General features: G+C 41.4%; 1 protein-coding gene across 7 annotated transcripts in view; it reads left to right on the forward strand.

Moving 5' to 3' along the window:
• Positions 1–20477, forward strand: part of INTS13 (integrator complex subunit 13) — a 37703-nt gene that overhangs the window by 13458 nt on the left and 3768 nt on the right. For 5 of the 7 annotated variants that reach the window (XM_077337903.1, XM_077337907.1, XM_077337908.1 and 2 more), the window contains exons 6-15: positions 141–231; positions 1109–1237; positions 2943–3025; positions 5729–5829; positions 6960–7049; positions 8116–8294; positions 9122–9292; positions 11715–11869; positions 12178–12408; positions 17022–17161. In XM_077337903.1, the coding sequence (XP_077194018.1) occupies positions 141–231; positions 1109–1237; positions 2943–3025; positions 5729–5829; positions 6960–7049; positions 8116–8294; positions 9122–9292; positions 11715–11869; positions 12178–12408; positions 17022–17161 (1370 nt within the window). Of the gene's footprint in view, positions 1–140; positions 232–1108; positions 1238–2942; positions 3028–5728; positions 5830–6959; positions 7050–8115; positions 8295–9121; positions 9293–11714; positions 11870–12177; positions 12409–17021; positions 17162–20477 lie in introns of all 7 variants that reach the window. The other 2 variants (XM_077337904.1, XM_077337905.1) reach the window with 2 other exon arrangements.

Raw genomic sequence — 20477 nt, forward strand, 5'->3', positions numbered from 1 at the left:
TTTTTATTGGGGGCGGGGGTGATGAATTGCCACAATCTGCACACTTAGGAAATAATATAAAGATAATTTATTTTATAATTTTTGTTGGATATTTTTTGCTCAATATCTGACTTTGTAACTGTTTTTAAAATTCTTTTTAGCCTTATGCAGATCCAGAAATGTGAGCTCGTCTTAATTCATACTTTTCCTGTTGGTGAAGATAATCTTGTTTCAGAATGTCTTAAAAAAGAGGTGAGGTTGTTAAGTTTTTGAGTAGCCTGATGTTTTGGCCAGGATATTGTGGCCAGAATACTTATACCACATACCTGAGAGCTAGAGAATTGTATAGTGAGGAAGTTCTGTTGTTATAATGGAAGAGAGAATTACCTCCAGTATTATGAGATATTTGGTTAGATCTAACCAATTTTTCTCCTGATGTACAAAAAAGGGGAGAGTCTGCTATGAGAGCTGAAGTTGCCATTGGACAAAGTCTTGTGGGACAGAATCTATAGTATGATATTGAATTAATATGTACTGGATGAAAACTACCATTGACAGAACAGATTGATGAATTTATGCCATTGGAGAACTTCCTTAGGTTAAAGTAGCCTTTCTCAATTTTTTTACTATTGGGAAACTCATAAAACATCCTTCAGACTTCAAGAAACCCCAGAAGTGGCATGATCATGTGGAATATGGTTGGGAAGTATAGCTGTGTATATGTGCACCTGGGGCCCCTCCCCTTCCTACCCCTCCAGTCCCATCATTGACCATTTTGGGAGGGGTGTGTAGGTTGAAATGACCATATATGGTCATATAACCCCAAAAATGTTTAGCAAATTAAAAAATATATATAATCACAGAACCCTGGTTGAGAAAGCTTGGATTAAAGCATTTGGTTGTTACAATTATTGATTGAGACCCACAGTATAGAATAAGTAATTCTCTGGATATATATATACTGGAAGGAGAAATGATTGCATAGGGGATGTTGTAGGAAAGAAATATTGTCCACAATTAGTACCTTGACAATAATGCTTTCAAGGATGACTAGGTAGTCTTGCTGTTATACCATGATTGCTATTACTGAATAGTCTGCTTTTGTGTGTGTGTTTCTTTGCCCTCTAAGCTCTCACCTGTTTTAACCAGCGAAGTACACAGTGTTCGAGCTGGACGGCATCTGGCCACTAGGCTAAATCTTTTAGTACAACAGCATTTTGATCTGGCTTCAACCACCATTACTAACATCCCTATGAAGGTAAGGTTGCATCAACAGCTTGGTGTTGATGTACTTACACTGTTTCTTTTAAATTACTTGATTTGTTTTAATTTTTACTTTAATGGATGTTCTTGCATTTTCCCCCTCCCCGTATCATTTTTCTTTTCTGTTTTTATTAGCCCACATTCAGTGTCTGTGACCAGGTTAGTAAATCTTATGAAAGATTAAAAAGGATCACAGAACAAATAGCCATATTGGCTTTCCAGCAATTTGGAGTCAATTATGAAAGCTGTATTTGTTTTCCTTGTTTTGAGTAAATATAACCTAGTTTATTCAAATTATTTTGACTGTGATTCTTTTGCTTTTATACTTGTGTTAGAAATTTCTGTCCCCTTGTGTATTTTAGTGGCATAGTGAACCTATCATCCTCTGTCATTCCCATGCTCTCCCAACATAAAAGGTGTTTGTAACAAGTAGGAACCAGTGAGCAAGGAAGAGGTAAAATTGATTTCTTCAAGGGATTTAGGAAGAGGAATGCAGTTCTCTTGAGAAATACAAAGATGTGGCTTTAACCCCCCCCCCCCTCTCTCTATATATATTCACACATTTTCTTTCTCTTCACCAATTCTTAGTGGCTTTTTCTCTTCATTATTGGTCTTCTGTGGCACTCTGATGGCTAGCAGAGAAATCAGACATCATTATTCTTAAGCTTCAGTGGTTAAACATTAAAATGAAAGAAGAGCATCTTTGTTCCCTATTGTAAGAAGAAGAATGCACAAAAGGAAAATTGCAATAATGTTAATGGCCAGTATCCTTTGCTAAGCATTGGTAGCCTGGATTGTGTAGGTTAAGGAAGCAGTTTATCTTTTGTGATTTAACGTGCTATGATAATGTCAGTGTAATTTTGAATGAGCCAGTGCATATAATTCCTTAGGTCTGCAAATATCTTGTTTGCAACTTAGTGACCTGAGTGTTGCTGGTATGCTCTTTCTTCTTGCCATTGTTCTTTCTAGTTGCAGTGTGTATGTTTGGCTCCCTATGCATTATTCTTTGAAAACAAATGTCCTGAAAGTGAATTTTTTGCTGCTTGCCATACATGGTGTTTGCTAGTATGCCGCAGCTATTTAAAGATGCCGTTTACTTTTGCTTTTACCCTTATACATGCAGTTTGAACCACAGTAGCTGCTAGTCTTCGGCTGTGGCAGCCAGATAAAATTATGTGTGGTATTTCTTGTTAACCTGAAGAGCCAAAAATTGGGAAAAAATGGCCATACTGACTACTGGTGGTGTTGTAGTCCTAATTAACATTTTTTGCTTAGGGAATGGCAGAGCTTCTCTAATGGATAATTTGTCACTGAATGGTAGTAGATGCTGGTTCTATTCTTGCATATAGAAATGCAAAAAGGCAAGATGAGATTTTTTATGAAGCTCTCTTTATAGATGTGTATACGGCTTGAAGCCAACCTACACTTAACACTATAAGTCCTATTGATCTCAGTAAGACTTAATTCTAAGTCATGATGCATAGGATCATGCTGCACATGAGTATATGCTACTGCATCTTTAAGTAGGTCAGTAAGCAAACAAGTTTCCTCAGTATTCTAACCTATTGATGTTGTCTGATCTTTGAGCACTTTTTTCTCTTCAGCTTGATTATTGAAATGCTTAATGTATCATTTTCTGTTAATTGGTCTAAGCTTGTTTTATAAAAGTTTGCTTATATGTTTCACTTTTTCTTTAAAAGGAAGAACAACATGCCAATACATCTGCTAATTATGATGTGGAACTGCTTCATCACAAGGAAGCACATGTAGACTTCATAAAAAGTGGTAAGACAGAAAAGTAAAGCTCTTTCCAAAGTGTAATCAGAAAATGTTTTTTATTGACTTTTATCTTCTCATGATGCAACCGATACCTCAGTTTTAGTTTCTTGGGAGATTTGGGCTTGTTTTGATCAGAATCCATTTATTTGTGTTTTTGGCAGTCCACAGTATCTGTGAAACTCTTCTCCAGCACTCCAGTTCAAAGAAACTTTTTTCCTGTCAGTTTTCTTCATTCTCCAGCTTTCACGCCCATACATAATAATGGGGAATATCATGGTATCAAATATTTTGTCCTTGGCTGCCAACACTTCCTTGCTCAGTCTAAAGCAGGGGTAGTCAGCCTGTGGTCCTCCAGATGTTCAATTCCCAGGAGCCCCTGCCAGCAAACTACCCCTGGTCTAAAGCAGTGGTCCCCAACCTGCGGGTGGTGGCCCGGTGTCGAGCCGCGAAGGCCGATTAGCTTGCGGCCCGGCGAGCTTCTTGTTTCGGGAGGTGGGGGAAGAGAAGCTTGCCAAGCCGCAAGCTAATCGGCTGCTTTGGCGGCCGATTTGCTGGCGGCCCAGAGGGGCCGGGAGGGGGAGCCGCGGCCGCCGTCATGGCGGCGACGCAAATGCTCGTGCGCGGAGTGCTGTGCACGCGCGTTTGCGCAGCAGTCCACGCACGAGTGTTTGTGCTGGGGCTGCCGCGCGTGGGCCTCCAGGCCGCCCTCTCCCCCTACTCCGGAGCAGCGGTCCGCGGCAGCCAGAAGGTTGCGGACCGCTGGTCTAAAGGATCTCTTCTAGCTCCTTCATGGCTAGCCTTCCCAGTTTCAATCTCCTTCTGATTTCTTCGGTGTCATTTCTCTTTTGGTTGATGATTGAGCTAAGGACTAGAGAATCTTTAACCATTTCAGTTACTTCATTGTCAGTCTTAAAGGTGTATAATTCTCACTGGGGGATGTTTGGCTCCGTACAATGACATTTGGGTCAACTAATCTCTAATTTTGAGAGCTGGGTGTGATTCCCCTCTCCTCCACATGCACCCAGCTGGGTGACCAATGGCTAGTCACAGTTTTCAGTACTCTCTCAGCCTCACCTACCTCACAGAATTTCTGTTGTGGGGAGAGGAAGCATGGGTGATTGTAAGCCACTTTGAGACTCATTCAGGTAGCAAGAAGCGGGGTACAAAAAACCAATGCCCATTCATTGTCATCATGGGCATTAACATGCTACTAGTTCAAAGCACATAGTCACCTTAGTAGATACAGGGACCTTACTAGCAGAGTTTTGTTTTCTGCCTATAAATGATAAAACCTTCCTTTTCTGGTTCTTATTTCTCCTCTGGTTAAGTTCCTTGTTGCATAACTTAAAGAGAGTTAGTTCATTACAGTTTATTAGTTAATTTATGTCTTTAGGAGTTCCAAAACTGGAAGAGGGGCAATCCCTGCTAAGGAAGCAGGAAGGGGAAGGAGATTTGTTCCAGTCTCCCTAGTAATTGGTAGAAATCACCCAGCACAGATGAGCTCCTGTTCTCAGAAGTGAAGGACCCTTCTCACTAAGTAATCAGTGGCCATTCCCTCTAATTCCTCACATCAGGAACTCTGCGATACATTATCATACAGCACGCCCTACTTAATGTGTTATGGGTTATTCTGGGCTGGGTGTTTGTAGAGTGAGGTAGCGGTTGGGCGCTGGGGTTCAGTTGCAGCAGGGGAAGGATTGATTGACCCTGTAAGTGGCATCCTATGCTCCTCTGGGCATTTGGGTGGGGCTGTACCATGAGGAGGCAGCACTTGAGTTTTGGATTTGCATGACTGCCTATGGGCTGCATTGTATTTTTTCCAGTATAACTTTCCAGTGCTGAGGGCGGCATTTCCAGGCTGAAACAGTTTAGGGAGCCTACTAACTTCTGCCGTACCCACTACCATACCAGTACAGGACTTGAATGGTGGCCAGGAATGGCAGAGCTACTTTGGGATATTTACCCCAGCATCTTGAAATATGACAGCATAGTGACTAGTCGGTTCCCTGAGCACTCCCAATCGAAGTCCCCCAGATTGCATTGTTAATGTAGTTTACATGAAACACTTTAGAGAACTGAAACTGCTGCAGATCTTCCGTTCTTGGTGTCCTTAATAATCTGGTACTAAAGAAATTTAGTAAACAATAATCCCTGATACATTATTTCATTGTGTTAGGATGATTCTAAGGACAGTGATATTGATAAAGAAGTAGCTTAATGATAACTGCAGCTAAAAAGTCAGTTCTGTTGGAGAATTTTTTTTTGGTAGTGGACCAGTAGTAGACCAGTAGTCTACTGGGATGTCCTTTGTAAATTCAAATGTAAAAAACATCCATTGGAAAAGGAGTGAAGGATGAGTGGCAATTTGTTGCGTGTTCAAAAATTATGGTACAGAAGATTTTCCAGGATTTTTAATATGACCAGGTTTGGAATATTGAGGGAAACTGTTTATTTCAGCATGAGAGAGTTATTGAAATGACTAGGATCTGGAAAGAGCATATTTGAAGAGCAGTGACCAATTGCTATCAAATGTATGAAAAACCTGAAGATGCCAAATAGGACTTTGTTGGCTAGGTTAGAGACAGCATTTACTAAAATGTTTTTTGTTCCTAAAATAACCTTTTTAAATTACCGACCTTGTAATTGACAATACTGGTGGTAGTGTTCTTGGTTGTTTCATGCTTTTTCCTTTTTCTTTTTGTAAACTTGGAGTTGCAGGCGACAGCCATATGGGAAGCAGTAGCAAAGAAGGCACAAATAAGGAGACAGTAACTTTGAAATGGTGTACACCAAGAACAAACAGTGTTGGTAAGGGACCTGTTTTGAAGCTGCAATTTCCTCTTTCCCCTCTGTTTTTTACCCCAGGTTACTGAACCTTGCTAGGAGAATTCTGCAGCATGCATTTGTTTCCAGTCTAATTATCTGACTGTTTGCTCCATAACTTTGAGTGGCTTGTAGAATGTGCATGGACTTCTTACTTTGGAATTTTGGGGAATTGTAGTGGGTACCACCACAAAATGGCTGCTGTTGTGGGAGTGAACCAACCACAGAATAGTTGCTGGGGGTGGATAATCACAACACATTGTAAGATGTCAAGCGAAATATCTTCCTTTGATGGGGCACAGTTATTTCCAAATGGATGCTTCCTGCAGATCCGAAGGTGATTCCTCCTGAGCTTTTCTGAAGCAAATTGGTGATAGAAAAAAGCCAGTACTGGCCTAACAGTCTGATTAAATCTGCTGTCATATTTTAAGGCTGAATTTAATAAAGGCTAAATTTTTCAAACATTTCCTACTAAAATCTTTGCTTAAGCAGTTTTTTCCCCAAAAAATTATACCTCTTTTTTCTGCATTTTAGTTGTGTTGGAGATATAAAAAGCATATAGATGCAAAACCCATATCATTATCACTCTCCATTTAGAGAGTATTGTGGAGGATTTTTTGAGGATTTTTGCCCTTTGGAGGATTTTTGCCCTTTGAACTATAAAATACAAACAAGATTTGGCTTCCATGTGTTGGGATCAGGTTGTCTCCAAAGAGTTTTGCAAAATATGTATGATTACTATCATTTAAATAATTCAAGTTAATGTGAGCTCAGTGGAGAATGAGCATGTTTTCATGATGCCAAACAGAACATGAACAAGGAAGTGAACACGATGCCACATTAATATATGAATTATAGGAGAGAATCTGTACAAATCTATTGGAATCTGTTTTATTCTCTCTGTGGTTAAACTGAAGAGATTGGGGGGGGAGGTGTATGTATAATCCCAGCAGAATTCAAGCATATTTTCCATCCAACTCATGTTAACTTCAGCGTATACATTGTTTGAATGCAGAATATAATATTTATTTTATTTAGAATGTTTAACACTATTTGTGTATTGAAACCAGGATGATATTTCTATCTTGTAACCATTTCCTCCTCTCTTTTTTCAGAGCTGCATTATTGTACAGGTGCATACAGGATATCTCCAGTAGATGTAAACAGCCGACCTTCCTCCTGTCTTACTAACTTTCTTCTTAATGGTAAATATATTTGGGGATCGACACTTTAAATAAAAAAGTAATTGATTTCTAACTATTAGGAACTTCAGAGTTTGAACTGGGGATCTACAGTGTCTAAGGCTGGGGTTTAATGTAATGAACTTCCTAGCAGGGGAGCAGATGCCCAGGCCCTGAGACCATGTTAGATGTAGAAGGGTGAAACAACAAAAGAGGGAACAAAATAACCCAACCCAAGTTAGGAACCTAAAAGGCTGAATAGCAACAAATAGGTATAAAAAATTAAAATGCAAATATTTATTACAATACATGTGCACATATAAAACTTAAATACATCAATGTATATCATACTCTGTTGCACAAATCCAACATGTTTTGACACATGGATAAATGAGACACGTGAGAATACACTTAGGCACAGAGAGGGCTTCTACAAGGGTGGCATTTTGAAGAATAAATATTTTAATTAAAGGGCTCCAAGAGATACATTTGCATACTTTTCATTAGTGTGGGAGCCTCTCCATTCATATTTTTTTACCGCCTTACAGTCCCCATTATACCACGTGATTGCGTTTAAATATTAGACCACTGAAGAAGATCCCAAAAGAGGTTGAAACTCGTTTGGTTATTTCGTCATTTATCCATTTGATAAAATGTTTTAGATTTGTGCAATAGAGCATGATATACATTGATATATTTTTTAATATGTGCACATGTATTATAATAAATATTTGCATTTGCATTTTTTATACTTATACCTATTCTGCTGATGCTCAGCCTTTTAGATGCAGAAGGGTGGCTAATATTAGAATATTGTCATTTTATTTTGTAATGCCTGACTGCAGAAGAGCTGCTAACATTTATTAGTAAATAATTGTACAGTGTCGTCATATGCAGTCTACCTTGAATCCTATTCAATGTGTCTTTCTCCCAGGAAAGTGTTCTTAAGATTTCATTTGTAGTCTCATATTTTAAATTCAGTTAATCTAATTTTTCTATATTATTAACTAGGTATCGGGGAGATGATATAAGTGCTGCTATGCAGAATTGTTATGCTGAGTAACTAATGAAATGACTTCTCTTTCAATAGGTCGCTCTGTGCTTTTGGAACAACCACGGAAGTCTGGCTCTAAAGTAATTAGTCATATGCTTAGTAGCCATGGAGGAGAGATTTTTCTGCATGTGTTAAGCAGCTCTAGATCCACTCTGGAAGATCCTCCTTCAATTAGTGAAGGTTGTGGTGGTAGAGTCACAGACTACAGAATTACTGTAAGATCCTTAAGGTTATTTTTTTTAAAAAACACCATGATATGCATTCAGTCACTTTGAACTTATCAAAATATGCTTCGTTTGGCTTTACAGTAGAGCATTCTGTAAAGGGAGTAATTAAAAAGGAAGTTTCTGGGTGGCATTTTTCATAGGGGTAGGAAGAAAACAAGCAGGAACAGGGAATGGTAGAAGGGGAGTAATAATATGAATGTAAACAAATATATCTTAGTGGTATTCAGGGTGATACTTTGCAAAAAGTATCACCAAGAATTACTTGCCAAATAAAGGCTTATGATGGCTACAGAAGAGCGGGTTCATGAGAAAAATTCAGGGTTAATCCCTCAGATACATGCACAGGAAAATTTCAACATTAAAAAAGTTAGGCAAAACAAAGCTGATTAATTCCCGACCTTGATGATTTAACAGCATAGCTTTAACTTTTATGGCAGCTTTCTTCATTTGAGTGAGGTAATTTGTAATTAGGCACACTTATTTTGTTGAGTCCTTGATAACTGTAACTTGAATGTTAAAATTGATTGTGCGTATTGAAGTCAGTGGGATGGAAAGTTCTTAGAATCAAACATTAAACTTTAAGACTGAAGCTATAAACATTTGCTTCTTGAAAATTAAACAGCCCTTCATGGGGAAAATACAATGGTTCCATTTTTTAAAAAAAAATTCAGTTTCAGTAAAATAGGTTTCAGAACCTAACGTGGGAATTAACCTCCTCTACCGTATGATTTGCGGTCTCTGCAAACACTATGAAAATCTGTTTTTGCTGAATTGCATGCAGTATTACTAAAAATATGATCTTATTTGGTTATTAGGATTTTGGTGAATTTATGAGGGAAAACAGACTAACTCCTTTTCTAGAACCCAGATATAAGAACGATGGAAGTGTTGAGATTCCCTTGGAACGAGCAAAAGATCAGCTTGAGAAGCATACTCGCTACTGGCCCATGATTATTTCACAGACGACCATATTCAACATGCAAGCTGTAAGTGAACATCGGTTATTTTAAAATCCCCCTCCTAACCACATTTATTTGCAAACACGGAAGCCTAGTTTCAGGGTTGAGGTGCTACAAATTGAACACATTCAGTAGTTGAATTATGAAGCAGTCGGCTGGGGAATGTCACAATCAGATGGGAGCCAATTACTTGGTTTGTCTGGTACTAAAATGAATGCCTGCCAAACCAGTTTGCGTTGGTTCTTCCCAAGAAGACTGCTGATTCAAACTTATCAGTAGCCATTAGCATCACTAAGAACTACTTAGCGCAGTGATTCTCAACCAGGGTTACTAGTAACCCAGGGCCCCTCCAGAACCCCTCCAGGTTACTCCAGTTGGGGGGGTGGGATTTAATTTTTTTTTAACTAACCAAGGGAGGAGTCAGGAGGACAGAGTGGCTTTCTGTACATCTGTCTAGTATGTGATGGCCCTTATTGAATTCACACACAATGGAAATGAAATGAGAGGGAAGAGCAGAATATGCTGCACTCCCCTCATTATCTCTTCCCATTTCTTCTTAGAGCCCCACCAGCAGAAGATGGCTGGAGGAAGTCTGTTGTAAGCAAAGGGATTCAGATATTCAAGCAGGAAAGGACTGTGTCCAATGCCACAGTCTACCCTTCAAAGCAGCCGTTTTCTACAGAGAAACTGATCTCTGTAGTCTAGAGATGAGCTGTAATTCCAGGGGGTCCCTAGGTCCCACCTGCAGGCTGGCATCCCTAGCTGAGAGCTACTAAACCTGGAACCAGACTATTCGCAGCCTGCACAAGGATTCCTTTCTTCCAAGGTTCCCCCTTGCCCTGGCAACCATTGCCAATCCTGAGAAAATATATTCTCATGTGTTACTAGGAGTGCCAACGTCCTGGTGGTGCCTGCAGATCTCTCAAAATTACAAGTGATTGTCAAATCACACAGATCATTTCCCTGAATAGAATTACTGCTTTGCATGACAGCTGAGATTAATGCTTCCTCTTAAAATTCTTAAAAATCATATAATAGCAAAATTAACTTTATATTGTTTTTTCAGTTGATTTACACATTTTATGTTGAGAAATTTCTGATGAAATAGGATTTACACTTAGCTGGCTTGCCCATTGTTACTGAACAATGTTCTCTCTGTATATATTTATTTTGCTAATAGATTTTCTGAATACTATTGTTGGAGATTATATTTACACACTGTGGCTTTACCTTCACCTTTTCTGTTCCTTGTTTTGCTCAGCAAGGTACTCCACAAACAAAAATGAAGCAAACTTCTTATTTAACAAGCATTTTATTTTATTAGTGATGATGCCATTTGCACTGTAAACATGTGACTTGGAGTGTGACAGGGAGGTGTGGCCAATTGGCATCACTTCCTGGGTTACTTGGAGCTTGAAGAATATTTCAGGGTTACTCCACAGTCAAAAGGTTGAGAAAGACTGACTTAGCCAAACACTGAAGGGTAGGATATTCTTTAATAAAGCATGTATTGATTATTTATTGATATATATGATTTGATTGATCTGACATGGTTTACATTAGGATTTCCCAAAACTGCACATGTGTAAAGACACCACTGATTAAGGAGTACCTAGAGCTTTCTCAGCTCCACCTACTTCGCAGGGCGTTTGCTGTGGGGAGAGAAAGGGAAAGGTGTTTGTAATCTGTTTTGAAACTCCTTTAGGTAGTGAAAAGTGGGCTATTAAAAAACAGCTTTGCGCCTCTTGCCGCGTCAGGCCGCCAGCAAGGGAGCAAGTGCGTGCCGCGCAGAGCGCGGCTCGCAGTTGCTCCCTTGTCGGCAGGGCGGGAATCGCGCTTCACACCTGCCGATTGGCCCGGCCGATGGTCTGTCTGGAGGAAGGGGCCAATCGGCACCCTTCCTCATCCCGGACAGAGCCCGCCCTAACTCCTCCCACTAAGCCCTTACGGCTTTATTTAGTCTGCGGCGCCCGTGGCACCGCGGGCTGTGTTAAGATGATGATGATGATGATGAGGTCTTGGCAAAATAGCATCTTTCAGGGATTACTGTTGCACACCTCAGCATAATTAATTCATGAATGGATACAGTGCATCTGAGTTTGCCTGAGGTGGCTTACAAAATAAAAACATTAAAAGTTATTTTAGTTAAAATCTTTTAATTAATTAAACATTTATTTAAAACCCAGCCACAGCATAAAAACATAGACCATTGAGCAGTTTAAATAACAGTACTCAGATTAAAAACTACTGTACTGTTAAAAAATCCACCCCTGGTATAAAAGCCTGGGTGAACAGAAGTCTTGCCAGGACCCTAAAAGTGAACAGGCGCCCAGCAAGCCTCGAGGAGGAGGCATTCCGTAAGTGTGGTGCTGCTGAAAAAATCCCACCCGTGGTTTCCAGCCCTCTCGCTGCTGAAGACTCTTGATTTTTTTAAAAAAATGTCTTGCAGGTAGTGCCCTTAGCCAGTGTTATTGTGAAAGAAGCGCTGACTGATGAAGATGTCCTGAATTGTCAGAAAACAATTTACAATTTAGTAGACATGGAAAGGAAAAATGATCCACTGCCAATATCAACAGTTGGAACAAGAGGAAAGGGTCCTAAAAGGTAAAGATTACTTCTCCATGTTTGCAGTTTTCAGATGCATGAGCACCACCATAATCATCCTTTTTGAGAAACTTATTTTACTATGTACCCATGTTCATTAAAACACACTACAGCTGTAGTAAGTTACTGATGGAAGCTAGCTTTGCATTAATATAGTGAATATAATGATTCTACTTCACAGCCAAGCTCCGTTGATCTAAGAACAGGGTATTAAGATGGAAGTAGAAGTTTATAAAAGAAGTAAAGGAACTGGGTGTTGTAGGCTTCTTCAGTTCTTATTAATCAGGGCATCCGTGTACTTTTTATAGAGATGAACAGTACAGGATTATGTGGAATGAACTGGAAACCCTTGTAAGAGCACATTTAGTCAACTCTGATAAACATCAACGAGTCTTGGAGTGCCTTCTAGCTTGCAGGAGCAAGCCTCCAGAAGAAGAGGAACGCAAGAAACGAGGAAGGAAGAGGGAGGAGAAAGAAGATAAATCTGAGAAAGCAGGAAAGGACTATGAACCAGAAAAATCATGGCAGGAATCTGAAAGGTGATTGGCAGAACTTTATTTCAGTATGAATGTAAGAGTATGAATGTAGGATGGAGTTTGGCTCTTGAAAGATTAACTTACAAATCCAGAAGTGTTATTCTGTGTTTTTGTGGGTCTCACCTAATGGCCAAAATTTGAATCTGCTATTGATATATTTCCCACATGCTGAGGTTACCGTCATTTATTTATTTTATACTTGATTGAGGTAGTTTAGCCTGAGAGTCTGTGACTAGCCCAGCATCGTCCAGCAACTTTCCATGACAGAGTGAGAATTCTAACCTGGTTCTCCCAGATCCTAGTCTGACAGTCTAATCACTGGTTGTAATGTAAGACTTTATGTTAGAGCACTACTTTTAAACTGGTGGTTTGTGCTTTAGAATTAGTTGCTGGCTATCTATTACATTTTTTTATCATGCCCTTTCTCAAAGAAATTCAGGCGAGTGCAAATTCAGGCGAGTACACTGAATGAAGGTGTATTGAAAGTGCATCATTCAGTGTGTGTGTAAGTGCCCTTGGAATGTGACTAGCTCAAGATCACCCAGTGAATTGTGGGGATTTCAACCTGGATCTCTGTGCTCCTAGTCCAGCCATTTAAACACTTGCACATATATGCTTACTGTTGCTATTTTAAAAAATCTGCTGGTATATTTAAAAGAAAACGCTGAGTGAGGAGTCCATTCCTCTTTCCCCAGAAGACCAGTTCTCTTTCTTCCTCTGATCTGATCTCTTGAAAGACAACTCCAATATTAACTACAATGTGTTGGAGGGGAGATTTCCAGGGGAACTGACATCATTGTAAGAAAAAAAGGGGCCAAACCGTATTCAACCTTTCTCTTTATCGGAGGCTCATTCTTCCTCTGGGAATCAAAACATAGTTGAAGTGTGTATGATGCGGTTGTTAGGTGGTGTGCTTATCTTCTTTTTCAGGAAGGAGGGAGTGACTTTAGAACTGGTGGTGGTGGAAAGTGCCATCAATTACGATAATCCCATAGGGTTTTCAAGGCAAGATATGTTCAGAGGTGGTTTGCTATTGCCTGCTTCTGCATCATAACCCTTCCTTAGTAGTCTCTCTTCCAAATACTAGCCAGGATTGATCCTAAATAGCTTACATAGCTCATGAGATCATGCTAGCCTGGGCCATCCACTTTTTAAAAAATTAACTGTTCTAGTTCTAAAAAGTAGCTTTGTTACCCCAAACAATACATGTGAAACAATCAGTTATACTTCAGAACAACTGTAATAATACTGTAATAATACTTCAGAACAACTACTTCAGAACAACTGCAACAACTACTTCAGAACAAACTGTAATAATACTTCAGAACAACTGCAATCCTAACCCGAGAGGCTTTCTCCTTTAGAGCCCTCCCTGCGCCGTCAATACCAGGCATTGAATGTGTTGGCCTCGGATGGGGATCAACCGAGAGCGTGGCCATCTGGTTAGTATACCGCGCGCCCACTGCACCACCAGATGCCCTGCCTGCCCTGCTAGAGGCGGTGGCGGCCTGGACGCTACAGTTCTCCAGTCTACTAGTCCTGGGGGACTTTAACGTCCATGCTGAGCTACTGTCCTCTAGAACTGGACAGGACCTAGTGTCAACCATGGCAACACTGGGGCTCTCGCAATTTGTTGTTGGCCCCACCCATCAAGCAGGCCACACCCTGGACCTTATTTTCGGCGTAGGTTTGGATGTGGATCTGGTCACAACAACAGCCGTGCCATGGTCAGACCACTATGCTCTAAAGGCTCGGCTAAGGCTTCCACCACCTCCTCAGTTGGGCGCCGAGCAAATTTTAGCTCGCCCGCGGAGACTTATGGATCCAATAGGATTCCTGAACGCTCTGCGGGAACCAATGCCTCCCGGCACTTCTCTCAATGGCCTGGTCAGTGACTGGCATGACAGACTGCTGACGGCCATTGATGAGATAGCTCCCCGACGCCCTCTCCGGCTCCGTCTCAAGCGAGCTCCCTGGTACACCGAGGAGCTTCGCGACAAGAAACGGGAACTGAGACGGCTAGAGCGAGTTTGGAGGAAGACTCGTGACGAAGCCTCGAGAACATCTTATAGAATGCAGATGAAAGCCTATGAGATGGCGGTGAAGTCAGTAAAACGCAATTTTTACTCGGCTACCATCGCATCTGCAGACTCACGCCCAGCTCAATTGTTTAAGGTAGTTCGATCTCTCACTGCCCTGATTGAAGGGCAACAAAACAGTAGCCAATTGGACATCAGCTGTGAGGCATTTGCGAGTCATTTTGCGGACAAAATCTCGACACTCCGCCACGACCTCCCCCCAACCTTAGATACAAAAAGTGAACTAGAGGCCCCTTGGCCGTCTTTGGAGAAAACTATGAGTAACTTCAGACGACTCACGCTGACCGAAGTGGACAGGATTCTAGCGACAACAAGACCAACTACATGCCCACTAGATCCTTGCCCATCCTGGCTCTTGAAAACAGCTGGCATAAAGATAATGGACCCCCTCCGGGAGATAATCAACCTATCTCTAACAACAGGAGAATTCCCGGAGGGTTTGAAAGAGGCTGTGGTACGTCCACTGTTGAAAAAAACATCTCTAAACCCACAAGAGCCTAACAACTACAGGCCCGTGTCTCACTTAGCATTTCTGGGCAAGATGATAGAAAGGGCAGTCGCAAACCAACTGACAGAATACCTGGAAGAAGCTTCGGTCCTAGACCCATCTCAGTCTGGCTTCCGGCCTGGCCATGGGGTAGAGACAGCGCTAATCGCCCTGACGGACGACCTCCGTCGCCAGTTGGATCGAGGCGGGTCGGCACTGCTGATATTATTAGACCTCTCAGCAGCGTTCGACACAGTCGATCACGAGCTTCTAGCTCGCCGCCTCATCGATGCTGGAATACAAGGGACAGCCCTTCAATGGCTGATCTCCTTCCTCCAGGGTCGTGGACAGAGGGTTGCAATAGGAGAGAAAACATCAGGCCGCCGGCAACTTACTTGTGGAGTCCCACAAGGAGCGGTCCTCTCTCCTATCCTATTCAACATCTTCATGCGCCCTCTCGCACAGCTGGTACGGACGTTCGGGCTGGGTTGCCATCAATATGCAGATGACACCCAGCTCTTCCTCCTGATGGATGGCCGCCCTGACTCTCCCCCAGAAGCATTAGCCAGCTGCCTGGAAGCAGTGACGAGATGGCTCAAGCAGAGTCGTCTGAAGCTCAATCCTTTAAAGACGGAGGTCCTGTGGCTAGGTAGGAAGGGCCCTTGCGAGGAAGCGCGCCTGCCTACCCTGGATGGCGTGCAGCTCTCCACGGCTCATGCCGCCAGGAACCTAGGCGTGATTCTGGACGCCTCCCTCACAATGGAGGCCCAGATCACAAAGGTAGCGCGGCTGGCATTCTACCATCTCCGCCAAGCCAAACTACTAGCGCCCTACCTGGCCCCGGAACACCTAGCCACAGTGATCCATGCGACGGTCACCTCTAGACTAGACTTTTGTAACTCGCTCTACGCAGGCCTGCCCTTAGCCCTGACCCGGAAACTACAACTAGTTCAAAATGCAGCAGCCAGGATCCTCACGGCAACACCGTGGAGGTCCCATATCCGGCCTATTCTTCATCAGCTGCAATGGCTACCAGTTGAATTCCGGATCAGACTAAAGGTTCTGGTAATTACCTTCAAGGCCATACGCGGTCAGGGCCCAGTGTACCTGAGGGACCGCCTCCCCGCCTATGCCCCCAAAAGAGCTCTACGCTCTACTGCCTCAAATCAGCTAAGGATCCCTGGCCCTAAAGAAGTCCGTCTGGTCTCGACCAGGGCCAGAGCATTCTCTGTTCTGGCCCCTACCTGGTGGAACGAGCTCCCAGAAGAGATCAGGGCCCTGACGGAGCTTAAACAGTTCCGCAGGGCCTGCAAGAAGGAGCTCCTCCATCAGGCATTTGGCCGAGACCAGACGTAATCAACAGCGACCAAGGGCCCCTGCTCCCCCCCCACCCCCCCTCAGAATTCAATCAATAAACCACCCCTCTCAGAATCCCATCAACAAGCCCTGGACCTGTTTGTATCACAACTGTTTACTGTTATACTGTGTTGTGTTTGGTTGCAATTGTTGGTTATTGATGTATATGTTTTACAGACTGTTTCATGTAAGGTTCCTTGTTATAATGTAAACCGCCCTGAGCCTCCGGGGAGGGCGGTATAGAAGTATGATAAATAAATAAATAAAAATAAATAAAATATTGACTAATTTAATCATAACCTTATTATACTAGCTTGCTACATTCCCCCTGATCTTGTCTGTATTATACTAATGACAAGCAGGAACTCACAAGGACTCGTGGGGGAGATCTCATATCCCTCTCCTCCTCCCTTTTTCTGCTTCTTTCTCCCCATAGCCCTCTCCCCCTTTCCTACTTCCTTCTCTCCTTCCCACGAAACAGCCTACCTTACCTTTATCTGTCCCTCTGCCTTCAGCTTTCCCACCCTGGCCCTGGGAAGTCTCTGCCAAGGAAAATATCCACAGTTCTGCCCACACTTTATACATTCTCACAGAGAGATCACAGTTTCCAAAACTGAAGTGTGATAAGTTAAAAATCAGAAGTGCAGTGGTAATCTCTGTCTTTATCTCTGAAGGATAAAAGGTTTATTGGATCGTGAAAAGGAGGAATTGGGAGAAGCAGAAGTCATAAAAGATTCACCAGATTCTCCTGAACCACCAAACAAAAAGCCCCTCATTACAATGGGTGAAATGCCCCCTATTGAGAAAAACAAAGGTAAATTTACAATCATTACTATATATGTAAAAATGACAAAGTAATTAAGTCAATATCCATTATCAATGATGTGTAAGCCTTGTAAAATATTGTTAGAACATTTCTCTGAATAATGGGTTCTGGTCGAAGAAGTCTGCCTCTGGACTGAATGAAGGGTTTGCTTGGCTATAGGAGGGAACAACAGCAGGGGTGTCAAGGATAAATGGTTTCCAGTGAGCACTGAAGCACAAACTCTCCCAGTTGGGTTTGTGTGGGGCAGAGAGACCTCTGAGGCCATGGCACAGCTGCGCTGGTGTAAGCACACTGCGTGTGCTATTCATACCCTCTGCCAGCATAATTTCCCTTTAAATGAGCATATTTCCTAGTTAGACCAGAATAAAGATCAGTCGACTCCCTATTCCAGTTCGGTTCCCCCACTCCCAGATTGCTTTGTTATGGTCTTAAACAATATGCTGAAATTTTACCTGGGCTTTCAGCACTGTCTTAATATGACTGATAGTATATATTTTTAGGTCATATTTAACCTTTTATAGTTCTCAATAAAGTTCTCAATAAAACCTTTAATAGTTCACCAATAAAGACTTGGTGTTGGATGTATGGCAGACTGGCTGAAAAGATATTCCAGTCTCAGTGTTTTCTTTTCCCTTTCATTTCTCTAAGCTGCTTCTTATACAAAGTGCCTGCAATGATTCTCCCTCACATAAAAGTTTTACTAGTAGCCTATTCAGTAACTCAAGTACCAGCTGTTTCTTGATTCATGTTAAAATATGCTGATAACCCAGTCATCATCTGATTTTTGAAAGTCTCATAATTAAGAACAGAAACATTAAAAATATGTGACCCATTAGGAAGCTGTTGTTTGTGATGTATGCCAGAGATCATAGTTCAACCATATAAGCTTTAAGTGTAGATCTCACCAAGGGATATTCTTTGCATGGGGTGTGCTTTGATGCATTCCATTATGTCATTAAAATCTCCCCCAACAACAAATAGTCATAGGTAAAATTCACCAAGTGGCGGAAACATTGATGAAACGTGTTTGGAGAGTCTGCATTTGGACCAAACACATTAATCATCATAATAATAGAATCAGCGCTTTTCACCACCAAAATAATAAAACAACCATTTGGATCTGTAATCACTTGTTGAACCTGAAAAGCAATACTCTTAAGTATCAATATCAATATAATAAATAAATAACAGCACCTTTAGATCAATTAGCTGTATCAGTAATATATATGTCACTAACCCTATCATTAAACACATAATTTTATCCTTTGCCATTTTATGAGTTCCTCGTTAAAAAGCTGTATCAGCTTTTAGATCTTTCATTTGGAAATAAAGTTTTTACACTTATTCAAATCAAGCCCATTGTATCATATAACCCTTGGAAATCATATCTGATCCATGATGCCCAACTCCCCCAGCCATAGGTTACAAAATATCAAGAATCTTACTATATACAGCATTTACTATGAAGTGTGTGTGTGTATATATATGTGTATATATATATGTGTGTGTGTATATATATATACAAAATGAGCATAAAAAGAGGAGAAATAGATCTGTAAACTCACTATCATCTAAGTGGGGAAGGGCGAATCCCATCCATAAGCAAAAAAGAAACAAGCAGAAGAAAACTGGAAAATAAGCAAATTTGTTTCTTTGCTACCAGAAAGCTGACTTGTTTTTTTTCACCACTGAAAACCAGGTGGAAGACCTCTCAGTGTCTAGGATGAAACTTTGATGAGGCTATTCTTGAAATGTAGCCAGAATAAGATATTTAGTTTTAGCTATGTTATCTTGTCTCATGTTCTGGCTGTCTTTGCTGTCTATGTTTGGGGCCCAGCGGACTGAAGCCTGCTACTTCTGTGCATTTGAAGCTTTATTAAATTCTCCTTGTAACCAAACCCGGATCTTGCTTATCGCTTCCTTGGGATTTCTGCAAACTTCAGAGCTTCTGGGCAGGGCTCCAAACAATTGATCTTAAGGATACAAAACGGCAGAGCACAGATCTTGCAGACCAGAAAGAGACAATATGAAACTTTTTGATTTGGCTTTGATAATCACTGCAGAAGATGGCAGGATATTTAATGTAACATTGCAGGTTCATATCTCTTGCAAGCCTTCCTGTTCAGAACACCAGCCAAATTGGCACTAGAATCTGAAACTGGCTTATTTGTGTTGCTATGTACATGAGAAATCTGATAAGCCTGTTCAATTTGCAGCTGGAAATCAGATGAAAGCTGCAAAAACGTATGAAAAGACTTCTCCATAAATCCACACAGCTTTTTCCTGTCTTATCAGACTGTTCTGAAAGCCCAAGGACATGAAGGTTAAATCAACGAGTATGGCTCTTGAGCTGAGATATCCAACTGGGCAAGAGTTTATTATTTTGTAAATTGGTGCTGCTGCATTAATACTTCTTTGGTGTAATCTGGATAGACAGTGATCTTATTTTTGTTAGGACCTCATAGATTCTTTTTCTGTCTTGCGAGGAGAAGGAGGTGATATTTTGCAACAGTTTATGAAAAACTTGACAGGTTTGTCTTATCTGACCATTTGGAAAGCACAAGGACAGGAAGGTTAAATCAACAAGTATAGCCGTTGAGCTGAGATAGCCACGGTTCTTCCAGAGCAGCTCTTGTGGACTCCCATTGGTTGAACTCCTGTACCAATAGACTTGATCAGCCCTCAAAGATGTTGAATTGAATCATTGTTTTATCATTGACAGAAGGTTATTTTAGTTCTTCAGACTGCTATTTTAGTGTTCACATTGTTTTCCCAGCTGAGCAGTCCTGTTTTCAACCAGATTACATCTTCTTGCCTGTCAGTAGCAGACGATTTGGCGACGGTCTTTGTTTCTTTTCCTTTGCGTCTCATAGTTTTGAAAATATAAGCTCACATCAAACAATAATACCAAACAAAGGCAAAACACTAAAGTGAGAGTAGAAAATCGAACAAATCAGGCCTAGATCAAAGCATGATACGAAGAAAAGATAGGAGAGCTAGAGAGTTGCTTCTGATTACTCGGCCAGCTTAACCGGAAATCATGGGTCCGGATGATTGATTCCAGAAGTAATACTGGCATACTCCTTGGCTGATGTAACATGCCCTCTTCTGCTGAAGGCTCTCTCCAGCAAGGCTCAACTATTATTGGCTGGCTTTTCTCAAGAAGGTTCTTGCTGAATAGCATCTGCAGGGCAGGTACATGATCAACACTGTACACATTCATGAAGCATTATTCCATCAATGTGGATTAAAGGATAAGGCAGCTGTGGAAAGAGCAGTGTTAATGGCTTTTTGTTTGATAACC

Source organism: Paroedura picta, chromosome 5, assembly GCF_049243985.1.
Source record: "Paroedura picta isolate Pp20150507F chromosome 5, Ppicta_v3.0, whole genome shotgun sequence".
NCBI classification, from domain to species: Eukaryota; Metazoa; Chordata; class Lepidosauria; order Squamata; family Gekkonidae; genus Paroedura; species Paroedura picta.